General features: G+C 39.0%; 1 protein-coding gene across 2 annotated transcripts in view; it reads right to left on the bottom strand.

Moving 5' to 3' along the window:
* Window positions 1-1629: 1629 nt before the first annotated feature.
* Window positions 1630-19049, bottom strand: part of tp73 (tumor protein p73) — a 25098-nt gene continuing 7678 nt past the window's right edge. Inside the window, exons 2-11 of one of the 2 annotated variants that reach the window (XM_037684274.1) lie at window positions 8635-8821; window positions 8010-8125; window positions 7162-7271; window positions 6718-6860; window positions 6452-6540; window positions 5910-6037; window positions 4576-4727; window positions 4327-4456; window positions 3067-3160; window positions 1630-2031 (exon numbers count right to left, since the gene is read on the bottom strand). In XM_037684274.1, coding sequence (XP_037540202.1) covers window positions 1630-2031; window positions 3067-3160; window positions 4327-4456; window positions 4576-4727; window positions 5910-6037; window positions 6452-6540; window positions 6718-6860; window positions 7162-7271; window positions 8010-8125; window positions 8635-8821 — 1551 coding nt within the window. The remainder of the gene's footprint in view (window positions 2032-3066; window positions 3161-4326; window positions 4457-4575; window positions 4728-5909; window positions 6038-6451; window positions 6541-6717; window positions 6861-7161; window positions 7272-8009; window positions 8126-8634; window positions 8822-19049) is intronic. The other variant, XM_037684275.1, reaches the window with a different exon arrangement.

Below are 19049 nucleotides of genomic sequence, written 5' to 3'. Positions count from 1 at the left end.
ATCCTTGCTATCGCAGTTTAATACTGTTTGTTTTTTGTGTCACTGTACAAAAAAAGAATACCATACTTTCTAAAATGTATTAAAAGTGGAAGTAATACCAAATTTCTGATAACACGTACTCACAACGCTGAAGCACATAAAACTAATTAGTTACCAATATAATGATTACAAACAGGCGGAATTCCTCACTTTATCAATAAAAACATTCGGTTCAAACAGGAGATTAAGAATAAAATCTAAATACTCATTTTCAATCACATCTAGTCCAAAACATTTACAAGATACAGTATTTACATTTGTACAAGTACAGATAAACTGAAAGAAAAATAAATAAAGAGAACTTTTTGTTTTATCCAAACCTTAACAGGCAAGCTGGTGATGGTCACATGTTTATCTGGACATTGTAAATATTATCATGAAGCTAATCTGTCACATAATTCACAGAGCATCCTTACATCATTTTTCTGCACTAATCCCAAATTGTTTTGCTTAAACCACACAAGCGATTAGCGGAAGAGTTTCTGCCTTGTTGATATGAGATGTCATTTGTGTTTCATGTACCGTATTTTTCGGACTATAAGGTAAAGCTGCCATTTCTAACCTGGGCCTGAAGCCCGGCCCAACCCGAATTTGGTCTGGTCCGGGCCATGATAATGTGCTGGATGGTCGGGTTGGTGCTGGGCTTTTGATTGCGTCAGCGGACGCTTGCGGCTGGATATCCAATTATATGGCAACACGGCTTGCCATACAATCACCAGCTGCACGTGGCCGTTTGGCTGCGAGCTGACCGACCTTGAAAGAGGTAAAATAAAGTTCAGTTAAGCTTCAGATGAGACTACCAGTACTGCCAGGAAGCGATCCATCTTCCAAATGGACGTTCAGCCACTGCACTCAGCAGACGCGTGCGGCCGACAACCCAAACAGGTGAGATCCCAAAGCCGGCATGTCAGGGCAGGGTCCATGTCTGAATAATGCAGAATGCAGGCAGAAGCAGGGATTTAATGCGCTTTGACGGCCATGAAAGGACAAACACCCCCTCAACTCTGATCTTCTGCCCTTTTTACTCAGCCGAGCATGTCCACTAACCATTAATAACTATATAAGCAGTCAAAGCTTAATTGAAAATGTCAGTTTTTTTTCGGATTCAGACCTGTAATTACTGTTAATTCGTCGGGACGGGTGGGGTTCGGAAATGCTGGCTACAGGCTAGGGCCAAGTCAGGTCGGATTTTGCAACTCTACTATAAGGCGCACTAGATTATAAGGCGCATTAAACAAAACAAGTTCATTTTGACAGGTTTTTGAGCGCCGTGTACCACATAAAATTGGTTCGCGGTCAGTATGCACAACCAGAATTAATACATAAAGCACACCAGATTATAAGGCTCACTGTCAATTTTTGAGAAAATTAAAGGATTTTAAGTGCGCCTTGTACTCCGAAAAATACGGTAGTCAAAGCAAAACTGTCAGACAGCACAAAAAGTGATGATGTCACTCAAAATATTTCAAAGAAGATTCTGTGGAAAAATCACTGAGCTAAAATCTGATCAGCAATCACCATGAAGATTCTCATAATCTAGGTTAGAATGATGACGTTTGACTAAAAGCAGTTAGATGGATATTTTTGCTCTTAGTGAACATCGCTCTCCATGAACTCCTCCTTGATGGAATGCTTGCTGTGGGGCACTTTGCAGTCTGGCATGTCAAAGCCAAAGTCAGCCCACTCATCAGCAGCTGCTGCCATCCCAGACGTCCCAACAACACCTGGTCTGTTGGGGATGGTGATGGTGTGGCGAACACGAAAGTGCACCGCCTCCATGACCCGCTGACGTTGCAGCTCCCCACTTGCGGCCCCGATGGCCGCCATGGCGGAGGCAGCCATGTTGCTGCTGGATCGAAGCAGCTGCTGGCCATGATACTCGTGGTGGTGAGAGGAGTTGGGCAGCTGGAGGGGGGCGCCTTGTTTCATGTCCTGCAGACCTCGCCAGATGACAATGCGAGTCTGCTCCGGTATCTTCAGCGCACCTAAATCCTGGTGAGGGCACAAAGTTACATATGTGAGGGTTGCAAAAGTGAAATGACAAACAGAAAACAGTTAGTGGGTATGAGCTCCCCCTTGTGTTTATCGCAACACTCCTCTGTAATCACCAAAAAATCAAATACTCTAGAACAGGGGTGTCAAACCCACTTACAACAGGGGCCCAAAATTAAAACCTTTTTCAAACTAAGGGCCGGTTTCAGAATCTACATTAACTCAAGTCAGATACCCAACGTCTTTTCTTGGTTGCAGGTTCCTCAACAAGTGTTTGATTGGTCTCATTTGACGTTAGCTGTTGCACTTTTGACATCTTAATCAAAGATTACTGAAAAAAATAAAGTAATAAAAGTATTTTACATTTAGAATAACATCTTGGGGGCCAGATAAGATGTCAACGAGGGCCACATTTGGCCCCCGGGCCTTGAGTTTGACACATATGCTCTAGACCATATGTCACCTTCAATAGCCATGGGCCAAATCTGGTCCCCCAAGATGATAAATGAAATGTAGAATATTGGATCTCGCTCTCTCTGTATTTATTTATTTTTTCCTTTAAAAACCCCAGATAAATACATGATTTAGTACCGTACAGTATAGACTTCTCTTGCCAGCTGGCTAACTTTGAAGCCAGAAAGAAGGTTGGATCATTCTGTCATTATTGATTCTGATGTGGAAAGAGCAACAGAACATCAAGTGAGACAGATCAAACTCTTATTAATGAACCTGCAACCAAGAAACGATACTAGGTATATCTGACTGGAGTTAATGTATCAGCTGAAAGTAGCCTGTGGCTCAGATAACATTTTTAAATTTTGTCTCCTTTTAGTAAATGAGTTTGATGTCCCTATATAAGACCTTGTATACATAAAATAAACAGCTTTATTGTTTTTGGGGACTCGTTATAACCTGTTTTGTTTTGCCTCTTTTCTCATTTTAAGTTGTTTTATGATAGATTTGAGTGCAAATGTATGTGTTTGCATGCGCGTCGGTGTGTGTGTGGGATTGTAAAGGCATCGCCAGAGTGGTTACCTCCATGGAGAGAGTTTGGAGATGGTAGACAGACTGGAGACCTTGTGAGGTGAAGTACTCAATGAAGTTCTGACAGCCCAGACTGGTGAGAAAACTGTATGGGGAGAAAAGCAGGGCTGCTTAGATCACAGCTGGAGCTGAAGGGAAGACTAAAATACGAGCTCATACGCATCGATTTAAAGTTTAATTTCCTGTTCAGTTGAATATAATTCATATGTGATCATTATTATCAGTATTTGATTCTATGCAGGCCTGAAACACTACATCATTTAATGAAAATGTAATTATTTTACTGTAATACACAATTCTTTAGAGCTACTTTTTCCTAAATGTGTTACATATTTAGGACACATAGTATCAAATGCTGTCCTCAGACTCAAACTCAAGTATTTAACTGTACATCCTGACAGATGCAGTGGAAGCAAAAGCAATCACATGCATTTATATTAATGATTCATAGGGACACTCTTGCTTTGGTCAAGAACCTTTATTATAAACACATGAAATAAAGTCTTGGCAACATACAAAGCAAAAAGAGTGTAACTGTACAAAAATTACCAGAACAGTCTAGAAAAGAAAAGAAAAGAAAAGAAAAAAAAAAAATAGGATAGACAAAACCTGCTGTATCAAAAATGTCATGTTTACGTTAGCAAGTCGAGTGACTGCATTTACACATTATCTTAAAAATATATATACATAAAAAAAGAAAATTAAAAACAGCTTTTAAATTAAATACGACTTAAACAGTTATTTTAAGGAAAAATGCCATAGTGCATTGGAAACGTGACTGTATACAAAATGACAGTGTGAAGGATTTAAGATCCACGTCTGAGACACAGTTTGAGCTTTTAGAGTTGACGGCGGCTCTTGCAGACATGGTGAAGGTCAACACCCCCTGAGCACCCTCACTGTACAACCACAGTGAAACATCACTCTCATGCTATAGACAATTTCTGTGCAGCTATAAGTTCAATCAGAAGTTGCTCTGCTTCTTGGGCCACCCAAAAGCATTTTCTTTAACCAGAACACTTTAAGGTGGACCTTCACTATGGCAACAGCTAAGTGATTGCGAGCCCTTTAAAAGCAGCCATGATCTCATCAAAACGTCTGTAAAACACAGCATTTACAGATTTCGTGGCACGAAGATCAACATGCCGGCATGCCACCAATTATTATCTTTTATAGTCAAGAAGTGCATCAGAGTGTCGGCTGGCCTTTTACGGTTGGTTAAAGAGGGAGTGTCACTGCAGGGTGAAGTACCTGACAAGGCTGGGGTCAGGGTTATAAGGCGGTGAGCTGCAGTGGGAAGCAGACACTAAATTCTGACTGCTGTGGCCACTGTTCATGTCACCGTTCCCCTGCATGTGGTTGCTGTTGAGCATGTTTGAACCTGCGAGAAAGAAATCAAATAATGACAGTGTACGTAGAACCGAAGTGCACTGGATTCATATTGAATGGGAACGCGAGCTTGATGGGTGAAAGTGGACACATTGCATGGTGAACACTTACCCATATGAGCAAGGGAGGGGTTGGCATTTGGATGCTGCTGCGGCTGCTGCACCATCTGGTTGACTGACTGCGGTTTGCCGAGGCCGCCGTGCGAATGCATCTTGTTCATGTTGGACAGCGGAGAGTAGGAGGAAGGGGACGATATATGACTCCTTTTGGATAGAGGAGAGAGAGATGCAAGTTGAATTAGTACGCTTTTATTTTATTCAAATTCTGTAACAAATGAAAGGCTGGAAAAGTGCTCGTAAAAACCTAATCCCCAAAGAAGCGAGGGTTATATTCTGACTTTTTGAAATAACGTTTCAAAGACATTCACCACTTTGTAAATGGTCTCAGAATACAAAGTTTACTGAGTTGTGTTTTAACGGTGTTTAAGTGAAAGCATGTTTCCTTTGACAGTTTGAACAGAGGCTGAACAGTCTTTGAAAACAGTTGTTTGTTGGTAGAATAGCTAAAAACACTCGTTTTAGCTTGGTGACCCTCCATGGTACGGCCTGATGCGGAGAGATGAAGACAGATCATAACGTGTTTGCCCTTGTCAGTGTGCACGAGTGTTAATGTGCCTGTCTGTTAACAAAATATCTCATGAACCGCTGGATGAACTTGGATCAAACTTAAAAAAAATAAATTATTAGATAAACGTACAACTGATTAACATTTAAAGTCAACTTTACTCAAGATGGCTACCACAGACCACTAACATTAAAACCTAGAAAATGGCGATAACTGTCAGTTGTACAGATATTGACCTAACATTTGATGTGATAGTAGCTGAGACTGATCGCAAAAACATATTCTGAGTGCCAGCAGGTCTCAAAAGAGCTTTGTTTAACACGTAGTGACTCTTTGAAGTCATCTCTATGTGTTAGCAAAATATGTTATAAACCAAATGGACAGATTTAAATGAAACTTTCAGAAAAAAATAATTTGGTATATTTTAATAACTGATTAAGTTTTGCAGTCCAGATTATGATGGCTGCCACAGCTAACCCACATTAACCAACACAGAAATGGCTGTAACTCAGTCAGTTTCACAGATATTTAGCTAAAGTTTGATGTGGTTGTAGCTGAGAGTTGTACTCAACACATACAACCGCATCTTGTCAAGGTCAAGGATCTTTATTGTAATTTGCGTCACATGTGGTGCATGAGGTGGAACAAAACTGTGTACAAAATATGTACATGAAATATATGTATATGAAATATTTCTCATCATAAGATCTTAGCCTTAAAACCAGACGTGGAAGGCAGCGAGCAACATGTATTTCTTCAGGGAAAGCTAGGACTTTAGTCACAACTTGTTTAAAGGATTTGTGTGTGTTAGCGTTACTCACGGTCTCTGCAGCAGCTGTTGCTGTGTTTGCTGTCTGTAAGAGTCCACCAGTGGCTGAGGCACCAGCTCCACCAGCTCCAAACTGTCTTTAATCTTCATCAGCAGCTCAAAGTTTTCCCGACCACGGACCTGCACACAAACACAACACGCACATTAAATAAAACCAAACGGGTATCTCCCAACTTTTTGTTTGAAAGGTTTGAAAATAGTTGTATGTCTTGTGGTCAGCCAACTCAGACTCAGCAAAATGTGTTGACAAACCAAACAGCTGAAAATATTCATTTTTATTGTTTTTCCTGCTAATGGGAGAAAAATGTGCTGAGGAAAAATAGTGTCATCAATCTCTTTACATTAAGCAGAAAACAAAGGGTCAGAAAATTGTACTGTTTGTAGAAGAGCTACACACTTTATTTTAATACAATATCACACTTAGTTGAATTTGTACAAGTTATTCTTAGCTGGTTAGGCATGATAGTGATTAACATTTGAAATACATCAATGGATTCATTGAATGTTGTGTTGTATTAAAAAAAAAATTCTTACAGGGATATAGTAAATCTCTTCATCTCCGTGCCGTCTCTTCCTTATGTTGATATTTGGACTGGGAATACTGGGTGGACTCTGTTTGAAGCCTGCGGACATCAGAAACAAAATAATTAATAAGCAGATTTCAGACACATGCAATCCCTGTTTTTTAATTTATTTTTACAACCAACAACCAAACAAACCAGCAGATAAAATGTCACAGTCTCTAATCATTTACATGTGCAATTTTATTTAAGCTGAAGAGGTTTTTTTTTCCAACTCACTACGCTTGTTGGCATTGCCGTTTTTGGACACGCTCTCATTCAGAGCTTGCTGTTCCCTGAAATGATCCTCGTCAGCTTTGCGGTCTCGACCAGGACACGCACATATCCGACCCTCAAACGATCGCCTGCCCAACACTTGGCCACTACAGAGATTCAGGACAGCACATGCATCATAAACGACGTGGTAATAAAACTCCACAAAGTACATAATGGAATAATATTAGAAAAATAAAACATTTGGAATGAATTGACTTCTTTACATTTCCACATAAAAATGCACCACAACGAGTTTAGCTGTAAAATACACTTCATATTGAATGTGGTTAATTACATTATGGTATAAATACTGTATATGATGTGTGTTTTCATAAATAAAGGAAGTAAAAGTAAGTGTAAAAGAGTTAAAACTTTTATTGAACGTTGGAACAGATGGTACTGACTCACTCTCTGGTTTCCAGAGTAATGATGATGAGGATGGGTCTTCTGTTCATGCCTCCCACACAGCTGCTGTTGCACATAAAATTATAAAGGATGGTGGTGAACTCAGTCCCAACCTGAAACACAAAGCAACAAGAACAAAGGGTCAAAAAGCACTTTTTTGGGTCCTTGCACTTATCTCACATTGAATGCTTTATTATTATTATTTTTAGTTCAGATTCGAATTGACTAACATGTTGCAATCACACTTGGTCTCCATCAGGATTATTGTCGTATAAATTAAGATATTAAAGCATTTTTTTCCCGCAGAAATGAATCTGGATCATTTTGCTCCTGCAGTTCCATCCAGAACACCAGCTCACCACCAGAGGGAGGTGAGAGGAGACACTTGTGCCTTTTATTGCCCTCTTCAGGTGCAGTCACAGACAAGATTATCCTCCTGCATGTTTGAACTTGCCCAGAATCGTTATTTTTAGATGTACTTTCTTTGAGGCAAGTTTACTGACATGGGCTGTTTCTTTGAAATAAACTTGTCTTGTAAGAGAAGTGTTTTTATCTCATCTCTAATTTCACAAGCTTTCAACATCTTTAAGATAATAGATTGTACTTTTTTCTTCTAATTTTATCAAAACAACCCAATCGCTTTATTTTTGCACAGTCACACTGAGTTTTAGAATAATTTGATGGCAGCATTAAGTGGTAGTAATACATATAAAAGCATACTTACCCAGTATTTATAGAGTATAATGGTGTCTATCAGGTATATACTACATAGTACATATTCAAGATGTTTCAACTATGTCAGATTAAAACATTTCACTGTCTCTGATTCACAGAAATGACAAAGTACCAACCTGCGGAGCCTCGTAGGGCACAACGACACTCTGCCTGCCAGTGACAGGATCGTCCACATACTGACTCAGGTTGTTCCCCTCCACTCTGATCAGGTGACTGGCTGGGGCTGTTTGACCTGAAGACAGGATGATGAGGAAAAACGTAAGCATTTTGATTATATAACGTCCCACTGTGGTTACAAAATCCAAAACCGAATTAAACAAAATTGAATTATATTGCACACAAATGTAAATGGTAAATGGACTGTACTTGTATAGCATCTTTCTATCTTATCAAGATACTCAAAGTGCTTTACACTACAATCTGTACCCTCATTTATCCATTCATACAGGACTCTACTATATCTATACAAAGAGTAATGCTTTATCACATTCATACACCGATGGGACACACATCGGAGGCAATGAGGGGTTCAGTGTCTTGCCCAGGGACACTTCGGCATGTGACTGCTGGTGGAATCGAACCCTAAACTCATGCATTGAAGGACGACCGTTCTAACCACTCAGCCACAGCCGCCCAAATGTTCTTGCACAAAGCATAATCTTTAAATTTTTGCTTTAATTTAATGTAAGAGTACAAAATATCAGAAAGCAGTAAGAATAGAATAAGTCAAATTGAGTGTACCGTCATTAAAGTCCCTTCCAAGCTCATGATTGGGGCACCGTTTGACCACCTCTGTGACGTGCTCTGCCTTTTTGTACACCGGCATGGCCCTGATGATGCTGCCATGAGGAGGGGAGGAGGACAGCTTGATCTGGATCGGGCAGGTTTTGGCAATCTGACAGTAAAGCTTCTTCAGCAAGGGCGAATACTGGCAAAGCAAAAATATCATACAAAAGGTTTTAGGTAAGTTATGTGAACACGTGCTCTTAAAGAGTTAAATTTGTAAGTGAAAACAAAAATTGTCAGAAGGGAAAGATACCAGATATCCTGAGAACAAGCACCAACATATAGAACCTAATAGCATTATATTTTTCTTTCTCATTAAATGTAAACTTTCACTTCATAGTTAATGCAGTTCATATGTGCTCCTCTTTTGAAATTTGAGACATGAACACAATTTATTTCTTATGTGAGGTTGCAAGTGTAAGAGTGGTTACATCCACTGAAAAGACTGAGAACTGTAAACACACTCAGAACCTGAGGTGATTTTTTTTTGACACGTAAAATAAAAGCATTGATTGTCCTGCTGTTGTGTTAAAACCGTAAAACAGTAGTAAAATGGTAAATGACACATAATGTGTTTTTTGGCATGACAGCCTGAACTGTTTTAGATTCTAAAAACTGTTTTACAACTTGTTTGGGATGTTTAAATGGTAACAGCACAAAGTGTTAAAAGTTTTATTTTAAAGAGAATAAAGTCTTTTCTTATTGAAACTGGAACCTTTTTTTTTTTATCAAAAAAGACAATTTTCACCATATTCATTCTTTCATATTGCAGGCGTAAATATGTTTTAATGATTTTCACACAAGGTGGAAAACTGATGATTTGTGTAATGATAAAAAAAAAAAAATTGGGCGAGTGTTTGAGCTCTGAAAAAACATAAAGGAAAAGAAATATTAATGTCAACATAAAACAGACAACAGAACTTTTAAGGTGAAATTATAAAAATATTGCTTTATTGAATAAAAACTACGGTATCCTGCAGACTTGTCCTTATGATTCCAATGCCAGTAGTTTCCAATCCTGATGATTGCAGAAAAAGGGAGCAAGTCCAAAAGCACATTTAAAAATGTAAAAAATTTTTTTTAAATAAAACCTAATTAAAAAAAACATTTATTTTCAGCTGTCAAACAAATAATTTAACATAAGTGGATAAAATGAAGATGTTCTGCACAGGAATCTTACGTGTCAGTTTTCTAGTAACGTTTGGCTTACATGAAAATATGCTGAGCTGTGATAAAGCCAAGACTTCAGTCATCTTTTTAGTTTACAAGCAGAAGCACATGCACATGCATGAATATGAGTGTTAATGCGTCGAAGTGCCAGAAACAGATGCTTCAAAAGGCATTGCATAGAATGGAGGAACCTTACATGCTCCAGCACAGTCCATGACCTCCCAGGAAAAAGTCTGTTCTGTCTTGTGTAGACTTGCTCGGATTTGCTTAAACGCTAACACAACAGCGCACCCTATGGCACAAATAAAGTTCTTGCAGCTCTTACATACATTCATACATCCATACATACATGCATGCATACATACATGCATGCATGTATACATACATACATACATGCATACATACATACATGCATACACAAACACATACATACACACACAAACAAAGTACATACATATACACACAAACATACATACATACACACACGTATAAATACATACATACATACATATTCATTCAACCTTTATTTAAACAAGTTTGTCCCACTGAGCCACGAGGACTCATTTACACGAGAGACCTGGATTTTAACAAAGAGTGATGACAACAATGGATAACAACGACAACAATAGACATTCACAAACAATTCATACATTTAAAAAAAAAAAAATTACATACATGCATAAATACATGTATACATGCATACATACAACATGGTGAAAGTTTGTTCTTTTTTTGATAAATGAAAGGAATAAGAAATAATAAGGTTGGCTTTTTAGTTGGCTCGCCGAAATTGTCCAAAATTTGGACAATTAAAAAAACTATATATTTTTTAAATTATTTTTTATGCTTTATTTTTCAGGGGTGCTGAGGTACTATTTAGGAAAAAAGTGGTTAAAATTGCCACTGGTTCAAATTATATTTAAAAAACTGAATTTAATAGGAAAAAAACTGGAGTCGTTTTACCTTTAGTTCCAGCATTTCCCCAGTAGAGGCGCACTACAGACACTGGCGTGTATTACAGGCAAATTAACAATGGAGAAGAAGTAATTTGTTCTTTTACGCTTTTATTTTTACTTTACCCTATGAACTCGTCTGTAAAAATGTGTTAATCAAAGAAAAGTGTACAGTGAGTGCTGAATGTTTAAATTGGGGTGGACAACAACATATTGTTTCACTGAGGTCCAATCAAAGGCAGTTTTTATGCCAAGAAACTTTTGTGGTTTTCAAAGAGTACATTTGCTAACTGCTATCTATGCTAGCAAGCCTTTCTCCGATGGCGATTTTTAAATAAGAAACATGGTTAAAACAGAGCAGGTCTGTTGTGTCCGGAGGGCCAAGACAAGTTAGAAAAATTTAGTTTATCACACAGGACTGTGACTCGCCTTGTGGAACTGATTGATGAAGATTTAGCAAAATAAGCTAAAAGGCATAGAGTCCTTTAAATTACGGTTTACTGGATGAAAGTAATGAAGGACACTGTTCATCTCCTAATTTTTATTTTATCTGCGGGATTAACAACAGTTTTGAGATAATGAAGGTATTTTTGACCCTGGAGTCTCTGAAAGGAGAAAACACGGAGAGAGGATTTTTATAACCGTCTGCTGCCATGAGAGAATGAAGCTTCTGTGGAGTAAACCGAACAATGTCACAACAGACAGATCACCAAATTTGAGTGGAAAACCTGTTGGTCTGCTGACAAGAATCCAGGATAAAGTGAAAGGAAAACCTCGACCAGGATGTTATTTTTCATCCATCAGGAATCGCTGTAAGTCATGCTTTGTGTGTGCTTGTGTGAAACTGTTAATTGTGTGTGACTTATCAAAAAAAAAAAGATAATAATAATGAAAGACAAAAACGTGTGAATTATTGTGCAGGTACTCTGTTGTGATGCTGCATAGAGGAGCTGCAGGAGGATGATGTCTGCTTCCATTCCCAACCTGCCACAGCTGACCTGTCATCAACTTTAGATCCTGTAGTTGTAAAAAGTTTTGTGAGGAGTTTGTAGAGGTGAGCTGCCACTTTATTTAGACTTTTCTCCTGTATTCCATTAGCATAGTGAAGGAAGAGACTTGTGGTTTGCTTAATTTTATTTTTCTTCATGTAAGAGAAAATACAGTGGTTTGTTTTATTTGTTGTTTGAGCCTGAAGTTGGTAAGACTCCACAAAGTCAATAATTTCACTATTGTAAATAAAATCACTGTTCTATCATATAATCCTGACTTAGTGGCTGCTTGAGTGGTGCAGAAGGTGAAATCGCCCATAATTAATAGTGCCCCGACGGCTGTTATTGCGCTGGGGTGTAACATCACACAAACACTCCATCCATCTGTTCCTGGCCCGGCCCTTCGCTCCAATTTTAGAACTCAGTGTGGCCCGCGAGTCCGAAAGTTTGCCCACCTCTGCTGTAGACAGAGGAAGTCCTCTGGATGGGGGATGAAACATTTCTTACTTAAAGAGACTGGTCCAGATGACATGATTTAGTCTTTTTTGTTATCTACCTGGATGTTGGAGCTTGCAGCCCTTCTAATATTAATAGATTATTATACACTATATTGTTCTCTTGGTAAAATTTGTTTTCGACCCAAAGTTCTGTGTTTAACAATAAATTTAACAAAAAAACAAAATGTATTAACCATATCAGTTCAGGTTTAAGGACATTTTAAACATGTGCCATTTAAAGTTACATTCTTATTTTGAAGGGCTTATTTTTTCATCACATCCTATAATTGGGTGCTCATGCAACAAAAAGCATAACATTTATTTTGAAAAAAGTAATAAACAGAGGTTCTAATATGAGAAAAGACAACGTTGTTTAAATTGTTTAAGCGGCTGTGTTTTATGCAATGCAAATAATTCCTTTCCAAATTGAAAGTAAGACTGGGTTTCTTTTTCAGAAATAGATCCTGTTTAACTCTGAATGCTAGAAAACACCTTGTAACTGCAACTTTCCTTCCCTCCACTGACTACAGTGACATTATTTACATAAACGCACCTACAAGCACTCTGCAGATGTTGGATGTCTATCATGGTGCGCTAAGATGAATAACTGGCTGTAACTACTGTACCCATCACTGCACCCTGTATTAACTGGTCATTATTAACTTGTCTCACTGGTATTTTCATCTTTAAATCACTTCTCGGTCTGTTGCCTTCATACATCTCCTCCTACATGTCTCTGCATGAGTGCAGCTACAGCGTGCGCTCTCAGGACATTATTACCTGCAGTGTTCCCTCAGTGTGGACTGAACTAGGCAAAAGGGCCTTCTCCTACTCTGCTCCTTTTTCCTGGAATATCTTGCAAAAAGATCGGAAGATGTCGACTTTGGCCTCTCTAAGGGATTTTAAACAACTGCTAAGTTCATGGTAAAACCCAACACAGACATGTTCCTGTTTTTAGTATTTTACATCTCTTTATAATGTAGCTGTTTAGTTTAGTTTTTATTTAATTTCTTTTATGTACTTTTTTCATTTTATATGCTTTTTATGTGATTGTCTATTGTTGTCCGTACCTCATTCAACCTTTATTTATACAGGTTAGTCTCATTGAGTTTGTGTTCTTTGTTTAAATCAGGTTTCTCTTGTAAATGAGTCCTCGAGGCTCAATGAGACTAACCTGTATAAATAAAGGTTGAATGAAAAAAATATATATATTTTTAAATACAATCTTGCACATCTGTTTTGTTTCTCCCTAATTTGCTGCTGGCCCACTAATCGTTCAGAAAGAGTTAACCCTTACAGTCCTTCCAGCAAAACTCTTCTGTGACACCCCCCCCCCCCCCACACACACACACACACACACACACACACACACACCTGCCCTCAGCCATGAGCAATAGAAGAGATGGAAATACCTGTGCACAACGTTGCCTGTTCCACTTAACTTTCTATACACAGTTCTCCTCAGCTCCTCCATATCATGACTAAATCGTTTTCTGACAGCAGCCAGACAAACATCTTATTTACCGATCAGGAACTTTTCAATCATACAATGATAACTAATCGAATGCTTTGCTTTTCAGCAGAGAAGAAATCCGTTAGATTATTTAGTATCTGCAAAAGGATTAGAGTAAATGTAGTTTAAAAGCATCATTGTTCTCAGTTGGAGCCGTTTGAACTCATAATTTGAAGTGATATTTATAGTTAACGTGGAGCAGAAGTACTTTGTTGTTCTGAATATTATATTTATTTTTTTACTTCCCTAAATCCACTGGCCTATTAATAAAAGCGGCAGATGTTAAAATCAAACCATGCATTATTTGTTTTAGATTTTGGCTTTCAAAGTGAGGATACGTTTCAAATTTTTCACCTCATGGTGCACCCTTAGCATGCACATACACGTGCACACAATCCAGAGGTTCAGCTTTATGTGTTGTGGTCAGAGGTTGGGTGATATTACAGGATCTGCAGGATCTGATGTCTATCTTCTTGTACAGACAAGAGATTATAAGTGATGAATAAGTTGAGCTTTGTTTCAGAACACAGACGAGGCTGAGGAGGGGGAAGAAAAAGATGATTAGAGAACAAAAAACTTTTAGATGAGTTACAAAAAGAAATAACATATGGAAAGATGTCCTAAAGCTTGGTCAACTGGTAAACTTTACAGTGAACAATTTGTGAAATCCTTTTAAGAGTTTTAAGTAAAACCAGACAAACAAACCAAAAATTATTCCTGCTGAAAGTTTTAACAAGTTTCCTCTGGAAACTTTCACACTTCTCTTTTGTGTCGTAACCGAGGGGAACCCAGATTTGTATGAGACCCGGAACGAGACAGACTCAGGTGGAATACAAAGAAAACGGTGTTTATTTACAAGGTGAGAAACAACAGTTCAGGTACAGCTCCTCTGCAGCTCCTGGAGGAGGTAGAGGAGCAGAGTCAGGACGAGGCAGAGTTCCAAAAAGGTTGAATGATTGTTTTCTGTGAATCTCTTACAGTTTGATCCAGAGGTGGGGTCCAGTCCTCCGGGGAGCTCCAGAGAGAGAGTCCAGCGGCTGGCAGGGCAGGCACTGGCCGGATTAGAGGCACCAGGCAAAGGAATCCAGACGCAGGAAAGAACAAACCAAGGAGAGACCCAAGGGGGTCAGCAAACCAGGAACAGGTCTCGAGGAGGTCCAGGGGACACAGAACAGGACACGAGGAGTCCAGAATCAAAGGATCACAAGGGGCCCTTTGAACAAGCCGAGGAATCAGGATTACATGAAAGGTGATATGCTCCAGCGAAGAGTAGCACTGGACTGCAGCCTTTTGTAGTAGGAGAGCCTCCTCAGTCTGATGGCCGTCAGGTGTGATTAATTAGCGGCCATCTTGGAGGAGGAGCTGCAGGCAGTGGTACTCTTACATTTTGTGCTTTAAGGACCTTGATCGTCCAAAGATCCCAACACAGACGGTGATGTCATATTTTAATGTAAATGACTGACCCCTTTTTCACTCTTGATATTGTTGAAGAGTTTGGTTCCAAAAATAGACCTGCAATGCAAATTCAGCTACATGACATGATTATCGGGTAGCAGGGTGGCTCAGTTGGTAGAGCCAGGGCTTAATTTGAGGATCCTGCCGGAACAGGATCCAGGAACTCTCTTATTTTGACAGGATGTGTTCCGGTTTGCTCAGATCCGGTAACTCTCAGGCTTACTAATAATAAAGTTATGAACAAATTTGACTGCCTTGAACAAATAAAACCTATATTAGATATGTAATCTCAAAATAATTACATAAACACTCATTTTAAACACAACAGCCACTTACGAGCTTCTTAATATCACATAAGAGCTGCCCTTTAAAGTAGCAAAATCTCCACCCCTAAAAGTCCAGTCATGGGCATTTTCATTAAAAATACAAAAATATAATTAAACAGCATAGCTAAACTACAAAACAGTTTTACAGTGTAAGTGGGTTATTAATGTTGATTATTTATTAAAAATACAAGAGAGACGTTTGATGGGTAATCACGTTACATACATCACGTATCAAAACAAAGGCGCCAGTTTGTTAGAACAGCCATCAAAATGTTGAAAAGTTAGTCCAATTTACTTTCATTAAAGAAAGAAAAGTCTTCTCATTGTACAACTAAACAGCAGAGAATTGAAGCACAAGAAGGCAGTGGCAGTAGAGATAGTACTAGAGCAGGTGCGAGAGGTGTGGGTGAGTGCCGAGCTAACCAGGCTGTTGTACCACAGCAGGAGTCCACAGCCAGCCGCCACGAACAACCGGAGGAGGAGCAAGAGTCGGGCTAGGAACTGTCAAGCGAGGGATGACCAACAATCTGGACAGCAGACCTACTTTCCATGGTTTGTAATGGAAAAATCAGGTTTGGGTCGACGCGGGGGGGTTAGATTGCTTAAACAAAGTGGAGCGTGCTCTATTACACAAGGAGAGCGCTGCTGGTCAAACTTCTTGTTGCTCTCTAAAATAGTTATTGAATCAAGTGTTTCCAAATGTAGGTAAACGTAGATGCTTAACAACCCGTTGAAATACACCAAAATGCAGGAAATGGCATCTACTTCATTCAAAATTTTCTGGGGGAGGACTCCCAGACACCACCCCCCCCCCCCCCTCCGCTATTTGCATTCCAGTAATGTTTGGTTTACAAATTAAGCTATGGGTAAAGTTGTTGCCTCCCAACATGTTGCCTCTCAGTGAGAATCTTGCCAGATCAAATCCCGACAGGTGGCCTTTCTGGGTGGAGTTTGCATGTTCTCTCTGTACATCCATGGGTTTTCTTCGAATACTCAGTTTTTTGGGGTTTTTTTTCCATTCAACCATTATTTATACAAGTTAGTCTCACTGAGTCACGAGGACTCATTTACAAGAGAGACCTGTTTTAAATGAAGAACACAGATGAGGTACAGACAACAATTGACAATCATATATAAAAAGCATATAAAATGAAAAAGTAATTAGAAGAAACGAATTAAAAACTAAACAAAAAACAGCTACATTATAAAGCGATGTAAATACTAAAAATAGGAACAGAGACAGGGTTTCCTCCCAAAGACCCAAAACATGCATGTTAGGCTGGTTGGCTAAATTGTCCCTAGGTGTGAGTGAGAGAGTGAATAGTTGTTTGCCTCTGTGTCCCCGGGATGGACCTGCGACCTGGCCAAGGTGTCCACCGTCTCTCTCACAGAGACTTCTGGATATGGGCACTAGTGACCCCCGTGACCCGAAGAGGAAGAAGCGAGTAAAGATGATGAATGGATGGATGATACGACTATCAGTGTTCTAAAATGTTCTCTACCTGAATTTACAATATCCACAAATGTATCCAAAATGTTTGCATGAGCTCTTCACTTTAAAAAGCACTTCCTAATGCTCTTAACTAAATATTTGGAGCGTTTTGGAAGCAACACCACTGATTGATGCATCCATCCTTTAGTTTAGATGAAGGACCAGCAGAGGCAGGTTGGAACAGGTTCTTGCAGACAAGGTGATAATTGCCAGGCCATCATCCATATACACAAGCAGCAGCTTGCCCACTGCAAATTCAGCTAACAAAATATAAAAAAAACCTTGCATCTGCACAAAGACACTTAGAACTGGCATACAGTGTGGATGATTGACGTTTACACAGTTTTAGCTGGATGTTTGTTCACTCTGTAATTATTAAACCAGCGTAGAAAAACTGAAGAATCTCCCGCAGCAGTAATGTTCCCAATTTATAAATGCTGTTAAAACTCTGCATTAAATTCCACAATTTAGTTTATTTGAACTTTTATTAGCCTCTGAGAAACTAATTGAAAACAACTTCAGTTTATATTGAGAATGCTATTTTGCGGGCATTTTTATTTCGTTCAATGAAAACTAACATGTAGTGTTTTAAATACATCAGAATTAAATTATGCAGCAAGTTTTATGGAAAAGGTTAAAGCTCTTCTAATTTTTACCTGGAACTTGGTCTCTACAATGAGAGTAAATCATCTGCCATACATGTATGAACTATATAAATGTAAAAAAATATGTAAAGAACATATTTTAATTCAATTATTTTGCCACAATCGCATAAAAATGAATCCAACTCCTCTGAGAAGCTAAAATTGTGTGGAAAAACCTCTCGTTAAATGAGTTTTCCCAGATTTCATTTCTTGGCACAGCGAGCTGTGGTGATGTGGCATTGTGGGAATAAAAGGAAGGATGCATTGTGGAAGACTTGTTGAGACCTGCGTCCTATAACGGAGAGACCCTAATAGCTGGGAAGAACAGCTCATCACAAGCCGCTGTGCAGTACATGCTCGAGCCTGCGTCTGTAGCGCATCACACACCCCTTCACTCCTGACACATTCACTGGTCGTGCACACACACACTCACACACACACACACACGCACACACACACACAGAATATGGGTGTATGGAAAGAGGTCTTATAATTTGACAATGCTGAGGTGTTAAATCTCATTTCCAGCCATGGTGACGCTTGTCTGCATCCAAATGGAGGCATCATCTTTAAGAGCAGAGCGGCGCATTTTCAGAACTATTATCACTAATGTGTTGAGTCTTGACTAGACAAGGGCGGATTACCAGACTAACTTAACGTGGGCTTGGATGGGCTTACTGTATGTGGAAACATTGTGAAAGACAAGGGGAACAAAAGGATTGGCTCTTTTGCTCACTGCTCAATACTACTACTGGAACGATGAATCATATGTGGAGTGACATGGTAACCCCTTTTATGAAGCCACAAGTCCAAGCTGTCGGCAGCTCTGCAGTTAAAAACTTGAGAACTTAATGGTAATAACTTGATGCAATAGGGAGCTGAATTTCTTGTAATCTCTAAAAACAAAGCATGCCACCCACTCATAGTAGGAGGGAGAAGGGTGGGAAAAAGGACAGGTAAGCAGGTGATTATCATCAAAATGCCCCTAATGGCATTCCCCAGTGCCTGAGGCTGCAAGGAATGAGCATGAAACAGAAGACGTTCAAACAAGGTGACCCATCATCTACAAAACAGCCCTTATTTATACCAACAGTTGCTTAAAGCTGTTGTTTGTTGTTGTTTTTTTTAAACAATTTTGTCATAGCTACACCTTTATGTGCATGGACATTTGTTTTGTTACCCACACAAATTCTTGAGCAAAGTGTTAATCCTGGGGAATCCCCTTCCATTAGTAGAATCTTTCTACGATCCTTTTTTTGTTACAACTCGTTGATTACTATACATACATACACACACACACACACATATATATATATATATATATATATATA

Source organism: Nematolebias whitei, chromosome 11 (assembly GCF_014905685.2).
Source record: "Nematolebias whitei isolate Nwh7 chromosome 11, NemWhi1, whole genome shotgun sequence".
Taxonomy (NCBI): Eukaryota; Metazoa; Chordata; class Actinopteri; order Cyprinodontiformes; family Rivulidae; genus Nematolebias; species Nematolebias whitei.
This window is presented reverse-complemented; position numbering and strand designations above follow the sequence as displayed.